Consider the following 9,533-nt stretch of genomic DNA (forward strand, 5'->3'; position numbering starts at 1 on the left):
CCTTTCTGTCCTGCAGGAGGAGGGCGCTACAGACCCAGCGACCATGGGAGTAATTATGGTAAAGGAGTTCTTCCTTAAAAGCTGCATGAGGAGAAATTCTCCTTCTGGAGAACTAAACCCCATATGGGCGCCGCTGGGCAGCGTGTCCTATGGGGTCCTGCATGGAAGCTCCCTGACCACCTGGCTTGCTAATCTGTGCCCTCACCGGTCACCGAACCTGCGGAGGGCTTTGCCTGGGCTGCACATTGAAATCCTTTCAAGAATCGGAGGCCTGCTTACACGTGTTACTGTGTTTGCACGTGTGTGTATGCACATGTGCGTGCCCGTGCATGCATGCATGTGCATGTGCATGTGCACGTGGCTGGTTGCGCACATGGGTGCCTGTGTTTATACATGTGGACATATGTTCCCATGTGCACGTGCGCGCCTGTGTGTTGTGTCCATGCATGCATGCGTGTTCACTATGTGCAGGTACATAAGGGTGGATGTGTGCATGTGTATATGTGAGTGTGGCTCTGTGTGTTCACGTGTACACATGTGGACGTGTACCATGCACATCTGTGTGGAGACATGCATATATGTGTGTGCCCATGTCCACATGGGCACAATGCATGTGACGCCTGCGTGCATGGCTGCATGTGTGTATGTGTGTGTTGGGTGCCTATGTGTGTATGGGTGTGTGCGTGTGTGCACATATATACACGTGGACAGGTGCTTATGTGTCACACGTGTGTGCATCCGTATGTGCGCTTGTGTGTCGCACGTGTGCATCCGTGAGTATGTGCGCTCGTGTGTCACACGTGTGTGCATCCGTATGTGCGCTCGTGTGTCCCACGTGTGTGCGTCCGCGAGTATGTGCGCTCGTGTGTCACACGCGTGTGCATCCGCGAGTACGTGCGCTCGTGTGTGCATGTGTCTATTGGGGGATGTGCTGCATGTGTGTGCACATATGTGTGGTATTCCCTGAGCCATGCGGTGAGAACCACGCCCCCTCCACCTCCATTGGTCCCGCTGCCCCCTTAGCTGTAACGCCTGCATCTCCCCTTCCTAGCTGTCTGTCCCCACCTGCCCGCCGGGAGGTCAGCTCCGTGAGAGCAGAGGTTTGGTCTGCTCCGCTCGTGGCCACGTCCCTACCATCTTCATGGCGCTGGCAGCAGAAGGCAGCCTGACCAGCTCTTCCGAATAAATGAATGACCGTGTGCTTGTCCCCTTCCAGGTGGAGATGGCTATCCCTCGCACGGCAACCCACAAGGTAACACACAGGGGCGGGGCGCCCCACCTTTCCCGGGAGCGAGCTCTCCACGTCACTGTGGGATGAGGTGGGGTAGACGTGTAATTATTTCAGCCTGAGGGTGTTCAGGGAGCACCTACGGTTCCCACGCTCGTCTGGAAGCTCCTGAACACACATGTCTGTCCTTCAGGGAGGGGTCCATCCTGTGGGGGTCAGAGAAGGAGGGCGAAGACTGTCCTCAGGCTGGAAGATGCCTCGGAGCTCTGAGAGCAGGGCTGGGGTTCGTGGGCCTGCCTCTGGGCCACCGATGGTGGCCCTTTCATTGACCACTACTGACCGGAAGCCAAAAAGGGGAGGAGAGGGGAAGTCGTGGCATTCAGCCATGGAGAACCCCCAGAGGGCACTGCCAGCCCCATCACAGGTCCGGCAGTGGAGGCTGGAGTCCGGATGGTGGGCTTTTGTTGTGTGTCACTGGGAGGATGGGGTCCCGCCTCTTGGTGATCTGGCATTTAGGCAGAGGGTGACAGTGAATCCGCCCAGCCGACCCCAAGGCTTTGGGAGGAAGAATGGTATTGAGGTGCCTTTCCAACCTTAAGACCCTGTCCCCATGCAGAGTCTCAGTACTGCTATTTGCCGGGTGTATGGACATTCTGGGGAAGTCCATGGATGGTTTTCTTCTCGTGGGCAGGAGGTGGGGCAGGAGGGGTGCATCTCAGGGCAAGAATCCAGGTCTGACACATGGTTTGATGGGGTCCACGGCAGGACAGAGGGACGCATCCTAGGCTGGGGCAGAATGGAGGTGGGTAAGGATGCTCCTTGAGGGGACCATCTCCAAGGCCGGGTCTAAAGGCTGGGTGAGAGGCGGCCAGGACGGGAGAGGTAGGTGCTGTGCTAGGTCGGGCTGGGTACACCCCCGGGAACAAGAGTAGTTTATGGGGCCAGGGTGTGGAGTGTGATGGGCAGGGGACAACACTGGTGACTGGCCAGGCGACCCCACGGGCACGTCTGCACTTTGTACATGCTTCACGGGAAAAAGACTGCCCCTATTTATACCTATGTGATGCATGGATCAGAGTGCCAGCGAAGGTCAGGGAGATCAGTGTTAAGACCCACCTAGTTCCCAGACTAAAGAGGATGTTGTAGAGACAGTGGACGTGGGGATAAGAGGTCAGCCTGCAGGACCATTTGGTAGTCACCATGGATATCACGTGGTTGATTTGTATGGGGATGGCAGAGAGGAAAGAGGTGTATCAGTTAGCAGTGCTATGTAACAAAAGAGCCCCAAACATAGTGATTTTAAACAACCACCTTTGATTATGATTATGTGAGTCGCAATTGGGCTAAAACCAGCCCACATCCGTCCAAGGGGCCAGGCCAGGCTGGGCCACAGGGCAGCCAGACATGGCACCAGAGAATAAAGAGAAGCATGACCAGGATAAGAAGCATCACAGCTTCATGGCTGCCGGTTCTATTGGCTGAAGACCCAATTCTGAGGATGATGACCTGGACCAGCCCCCCCCTTCCCATGCCACCTAGTCACATGGTAGAGGGTGTGGACGTGGGGTGGGGAGCCCTGGAGAGCAGGGTCCAGCAGGGGACAGCGTGAGACAGCAGCACGAAGGAGGGATAGATCCCTTGGTGCCGTGGTAACGCTCTTCCAAGCGTCACGGGAACCACATCCACGGCGTGGCCATTCATCGTCACCTACGACACGCTGGGCACTTGCCCGGATCTGATGTAGGACATGGGTGGTTATTTTAGATGGAAGCAACGATTTGTTCTTCTGGGGACGTGTTGATTTTTGTCACATCAAGGTTCCATACCTTGGATTTTGTGCAGGAAAACCTAAGCTTCCCTTAAAGCATTGATGTTTGCTATATGGTTGTGTTCAGAGCCCCAGCATGATTTGAGCATCGGGCTATCAGGGCACTTTTTGGTTAAAAAAATTTTTTTGCATGAGTAAACATTCTATGTCCCCAAAGCTACAGATTCATCCAAATTCACAAATACATGAAAAAACATATCAAGCCTATCTTCTGCCCAGAACTGTTGGATGCCCCAGTTCTATAAGACTGGTTGGTAAGCTCCCCTCGGGTGAAAGCAGAATCACTTCCTCGGGCTTCTTGTGTGAATTCCATCATTTCCCCGTGAATAGGAGGGTGGGGAGGGCCAGGGATGTGACTGCAGAGTTATTTACAATCAGCAGTGTTCCCGCTGGCTGTGTTTTTCTTAGACCATCTTGCTTTTCTGGATTCCCGCAGGCAACAGGATAGCAAAAATAGTGTCTCCTATCGTGTGCGGGGTGCTGGTAACCCTGGCGGGGGCAACGGCCAGCTATTTCCAGTACAACAGGAGGAAGAATTGTTGCAGGGCAAATGGCAAGTTTCCCTCCCAATTTTATCTTCCCTAAGTGTAAAGCCTGATAAATGTATGAATAGATGTAACAAAACAGAAGCAGACTCACAGATACAGAGAACAAACTAGTGGTTCCCAGTGGGGAGAGGGAAGCGGGAAGCAGGGAGGGGCAAGATGGGGCAAAGGGATTAAGAGGAACAAACTGCTGTGTATAAAATAAATAAGCAACAAGGATATGTTGTATAGCACAGGGAATGGAGCCAATATTTTATAATAACTTTAATGGAATACAATCTATAAAAATGTTGAATCGCTATGTTGCATGCATGAAACTAATACAATATTGTACATCGACTATACTTCACTTAAAAAATTATTCTAATAAAATAACAGCCAAAACAACTTACGTCCAATAGACACACCGGCACATCTTCACATGAATCATATGTATCTAGGAAATTTGTTCTTAAAATGAAAAATGTTTCATTTTATTTAGAATTTATTACTTTTCAAAAAGTCCTTAAAGTAATTTTGTTTTGTTTTTTTTTAATATAGGCCTTGAGAGCTGATCTGAAGCCACACCTAAATGATGGCTTTTAAGATCTCTTCTTGTTATACATTTTTTTTAATTGAAGCATATTTGCTGTACAATATTATACGTTACAGGTGTACAATATAGTGTTTCACAAGTTTTAAGGGTTATACTGCATTTACAGGCATTACAGAATATTGGCTATATTATGTTATAAAATTCTTTGACAAATATATGTTAGTTAATTTATTTAACTTATGATGAAAGGCTAAATCCTCTTGAATACAATCTATCAAAAAAGTTCATGCAAAATACACACTTTGATTTCGTGAGGAAAAGGTTTTCTGTCTGCTTTTGTTTCATAAGGCAGTGGGTTTAAAAATATTGCACATAGAGTTGAAAGCAGTCACCTGCGATGCATCTGTGTGAGCTGTGTGCAAGTGTCACACTCAATAAATGATAGCATATTCTGAATTAAAAAATACTTTCTGGGGTCCTTCACTGGTAATGTTATTTCTGATAAAGTCTAATATAGACCCCCTTGCATAATGAAGGGATTTTAAAGCTGGGACTTTATTATGGACACACGGGGGACCTGAGAGATGCTTTTGAAAAGATGCTTACACTTTTATTAATTTTTTAAGGTTTTCTCACCTGTAAGATTTGGTTTTACTGCTACAGACTTTACATAAGTAACTTGCTTTTGTTTTCAGTGAACTTTCAATCACAAGGGAGTCGGGAAAGATATTTGGGTGGAGTCTGCAGTTTTTGGACCCTTCTCCCAAAAGAGAACCACAGAAGGACTAAATTGCAAACCTTTCTGTCGAAAGGTGCACAGACTCCAGGGAAATGGGTTGGGGCCAGGGCTGGGGGCGTGCTGGGACTTTCTGCTTCACCTTTGGGTCCAGGCTTCCTGGTTTGAAGAATTACACGCCCGGGTGGGTAGCCGTCCTTGGGAGCAGAGATCCTGTCTGCTGATCATGAATGCCCTAAAGACATCGCTAAAGGGAAGATGGGCGGGGGGTGGGTGGAGAGAGGGATGCTTTATTGCAGAAACAACAGCTCAGATGTTAACTCGGGGTCTCTCAAGGTTTGGTCCTGAGACTAACCATGTCTGAATCTGTCTGTGTTTTGCCAGGGGGCCTCCACCTCCAGGAAGGAAGCTATGAAACAGAAGCCTATTCCGGGAGTATTTTTTTAAGGATTTGGGCGACTTCAAAATCCCAAAACCTACCCTTGGCCTCCCTCTGCTGGTGAACGGGTGGTACTGAGCAACCCCCTGGCCAGGGCGAGCCTTGGTGTACATAACCCCTGACCCTGAAAGTTTGGGGGGCAGGCGGGAAACAGTTTATGAAGAACAACGTTACTTTCTGGGCAACATGCCTTATCATTACAGAGACACTGTGCGTTAATTTCTCTTGCATCTTTGGCCAAACTCTGTAAGCACTTGTGACCCTGGGAGCTCAGGGCTGAACGTGGGCAAGGAAAGTGAGGCATCATCTCAGGCACAAATGTAAGGGGGTGGAGGGAGCCCCAACAAGCGAAGTTACCAAGATAAATACTATCTTAGTGCCATATTTTAAAAAAAATAACAAACTGGCAAACTACAGCCTGCAGGCTTGTTGCCTGTTTATGTCAATAAAGTTTTACTGCAACCAGAGGCAAGTGAGGCATCAGATACAAATGCAAGACTGGATCCCACGTTTATTTCACATTTTGATACTATGCTCAGGTGGGCTTTTCTGGGCATTCATTATGATTTTTTTTAAAAAGCACTGCATTCAAGTATTACGACATATCCTGAATTTTCTGGCACCGGCTACAACTTGGTGTCTCCTCACCTCCCCCTATTTGAATTTCTGAAGCAGGGGCAGTTTTTGTTTTTTTTGGGTCATGCCCTTCCCGTTTATCTGAGGCGGAAGCCCTTTCTTTTTTTTTTTTTTTTCGGAAGCCCTTTTTGTTTAAAGCAGTGTCCTGTCTTGACGCTCCCTCCTGCCTTTTTCGGGACTAGATAAAATACACGTCTAGCTGATTCACTTTGCTGTACGGTAGAGACTAACACAACATTATAAAGCAACTACACTCCAAAAAAAAAAAATTCTGTCTACTTCCTCAATTATACTTTAATGATAACTTCACCAGGTCCACGAAGGACCGAATTTGGCTGCTGTTCTGTGAAAGTTAGCGAGCTCAGAGAGTTAAGACGTGATGTGACATCATTCGGGCGCCCCTCCCACAGTGGGAAGGACTGATCCTTGCTGGGTGCAAAACCCGTAAACCGTCTAAGAAATATGGCAGCTTGACATTCCCTCTGCGGTACGGTGCCGATGCCGCCTGGCTGGCTGGCATCCCTGAGTAGGGCCAGGGATGCCCGCTCTCTCCCTAAGGATGCCGGGCATGTACACCGGCCAGCTCTGCAGGGATTAGGAGCTGTGCATGACCCAGTCCTGGAGCTTGTGTATCTTGTAGAGACAGTAACGGGGATGGGGGCCTCTATGGGGGCGACAGATGTCTATTCGCTCAAGGGGACCGTGTGAACATCACACTTTGCCTTTATTTTGTCAAATGGACGTAATAGTGACTCCCAGTTTAGAGGTTATGAAGACTAATTCGGCCGCATCCCCCAAAGGGGTTTCTACAAATATGAGTTGTCACCAAAAAGATAAGAGTTACTCGATTCATTTAAAATGTTCGAAACCCTGAACAAATAGAAAGCAGTAAAAAAGATACCAGTGCTTTAAGATCAATCCATAGAGTTTTTTTCTTTTTTTCCTGGCTATGACATCTTGCAATCCAATCTTTCCTTACAGAACCAGAAAGCATCTGAGGCCTTCAAAATCCACCCTTTGCTTTGAGAAAAGGTCCACCCAGACAAGAACCGCCTTCATCACTCCCGTGCAAAGTTCCTTTCCTTCTTGGCTTAAGCAGCTGCCCTGAAGGGTTTTCTCTCCTGTTTGCAATAGACGTGCTACCTAACCAAGAATTCCTAATTCCTCAGACACATCGATCATGATAAGGTAGACAGCTGGACCTTGGGTTGTAAAACGATTGCTTGATCTGTTGGTTCCATCGTGAATCCGGACAGAGATTCCAGCTCTGTAATGAGCTCCGAAACTACCTCCTGGTGTGACCTCAGGCCATCGACATGGTCACAAAGCACAGGGGCAGCAGAATGGCACCGGGGTCTTGGGCGGGAATGCCATCGGCTTCTAAAAGATGGAGACAGGCTGCTGTTTGGGTTTCCAACAAGCTGGGGTAAGAAGCTTGACTGATGCTGTAAGTTCCTTAGTTATGTCAGGAATCCGGACCCGTTCATCACCGCCCCTGTGAATCGGGAATGAGTGATTTCCGACACTAACGGCAGAATTTGAACATTATTTCAGCTCACAAAAGTACTGTCACCTGCAGAGGATGAGGCTGGATTTGGGAAATTTAAGTGCAAAATCGCTGATGTGGAAACCGTCTCGGGGAAGTGATCATGGGGTGCTTTTTCCTGTGAAATAGTACAGTTTCTACATTTTTTTGGAGAACATGGGGTAGAAATAGAGATTTGCAGATGTTGAGGCTTTTCGTATTATTTTTGGTCTTTGATCCTCTGTGGGTACCAGTTCTTAAGACGACGACGGCAGTGCTTTCCTTGATTTATACTTTTCTTTTTACTGGACTAGATAATCTTCTGTCCTCAAACATCTAAAACGTATACTAGCTGTTTGCTTCTATTTTAGTAATACTTTAGGGGAGAGGAAAAAGGATGGTTTGGGCAGATTAGTATAGTTTGATTCAACTGAGATTAATGCTGATAGAATTTTAGAATTTAAATATTAGAACCCAAGAGGAAGCCAGTCACTAGAATCTGGATCTCATAAAAAGGACACATTAAAATTCCAAATATGCATGCTTTGTGCACACCCTTAAGGACTGAGAGCTAGGTCTCCGAAGAGAAGTTGAAAGCAGAAAGCATTTGAAAGAGCTTCCCCAAAATGGAAAAGAACTTAAAACTAAAGATCCTGATTAAATGTCTCAGAATTGCATGACTTCCGGCCTGGATTTACAAAGATTTGAGCCATTTGAAGACAGCCTGTATTTCCTATTTTAATATGAATGTCCTAGGACTTTTCCCAAATCTTGTTGAGCTTCCCCATAAGTGAGGATGCCTACTAAATATTTCCCATATATGAGTTTTAGTGGGAAGTTTAATTTAACTCTTGTTAAAAACTCTTGTTTAATTTAACTCTTGTTTAATTTAACTCCCATATATGAGTTTTAGTGGGGAGTTTAATAACTCTTGTTAAATCTGTGTGTCAGATTTACACACAGATGTACATAAATGGAACTTAAGCATTTTTAAAGGTAACTCCATCCATTTTCTGTAACTGTCATGGGCAACTTTTCATCATTTAAAACACACGTAAGAGAAAAATAAAATCGGCGTTGTTGGTTGTGTTCTCTTTTCTATATTTTGCACGTATAACCATGAGACAGCGGTGAAAGGGTCGAAAAGTCACGAAGCGACGTAACTTTGCACGCATCCAGGAAATCCCTTTCTACTCCGTTGTGCATCCTTTGGGCGCATGGCCTTGGAGGCTTAGGGCTGAGATGGTTCCCCCCCCCAGCTCCGATGGACCCAGCAGTTGTTTGAGAACCAGAGGGGCATCTGTCACCTTCCAAAGGAAGAAATGGTCTCCTCAGTATCATGTGGAACAAGATGGATTATGAACACATAAAGAAACGTATAGTTAGAGAACAGCGGGATAAACGTCACCCCGATGACAAGAGGAAAATATGGTTAGTGTTCAATGTGGTTGAAATTAAAGTATGTGAATAATGATCTCTCGGGAAGCCTCTCTTTAAGGCATCACCAGGACCACCCGGAGGACATTTTTTCCAAGCTGAAAACAGGAGAAAGGTCACAGTTAGCTGCAATCTCCAAGGTCTTGAAATAAGGAAATGAGAGCATTGTGGATAGTGTTCAAAGCAACACCTGCCTCCTGGGAGCACGGATGTGTCTGGTGCTCCGTGGATGGAGGTCCTCATGTTGCCATGTACACTTAAAAAGGACACCCTTAAGCCTCCTGCACTGCTGGTGGGAATGTAAGTTGGTGCAGCGACCATGGAGAACAATATGGAAGTTCCTTAAAAAATGAAAAATAGAACTACCATATGATCCAGCAATCCCACTCCTGGGCGCATATCCAGAAAAGATGAAAACGCTAATTTGAAAAGATACCTGCACCCCAGTGTTCATTGAAGCACTATTTATGGTAGCCAAGATACGGAAGCAACCTAAATGTCCATCGACAGAGGAATGGATAAAGAAGATGTGGTACCTATATACAATGGAATATTACTCAGCCATAAAAAAAGAATGAAATAATGCCATTGGCAGCAACATGCATGGACCTAGAGATTATCATA

At 46.8% G+C, this 9,533-nt stretch overlaps 1 protein-coding gene across 13 annotated transcripts in view; it reads left to right on the top strand.

Annotated features, from left to right (window-relative positions):
• XG (Xg glycoprotein (Xg blood group)) overlaps positions 1-8,563 on the top strand; it is a 38,200-nt gene extending 29,637 nt beyond the window's left edge. For 2 of the 13 annotated variants that reach the window (XM_082448126.1, XM_082448127.1), the window contains exons 7-9: positions 17-58; positions 1,217-1,252; positions 6,929-8,563. In XM_082448126.1, the coding sequence (XP_082304252.1) occupies positions 17-58; positions 1,217-1,252; positions 6,929-6,945 (95 nt within the window). In that variant the 3' untranslated portion in view covers positions 6,946-8,563. Of the gene's footprint in view, positions 1-16; positions 59-1,216; positions 1,253-3,464; positions 4,541-6,928 lie in introns of those variants that run through there. The other 11 variants (XM_082448118.1, XM_082448120.1, XM_082448128.1 and 8 more) reach the window with 9 other exon arrangements.
• The last annotated feature ends 970 nt before the right edge of the window (positions 8,564-9,533 follow it).

This window comes from Balaenoptera physalus (genome assembly GCF_965194825.1).
Source record: "Balaenoptera physalus genome assembly, chromosome: Y".
NCBI classification, from domain to species: domain Eukaryota; kingdom Metazoa; phylum Chordata; class Mammalia; order Artiodactyla; family Balaenopteridae; genus Balaenoptera; species Balaenoptera physalus.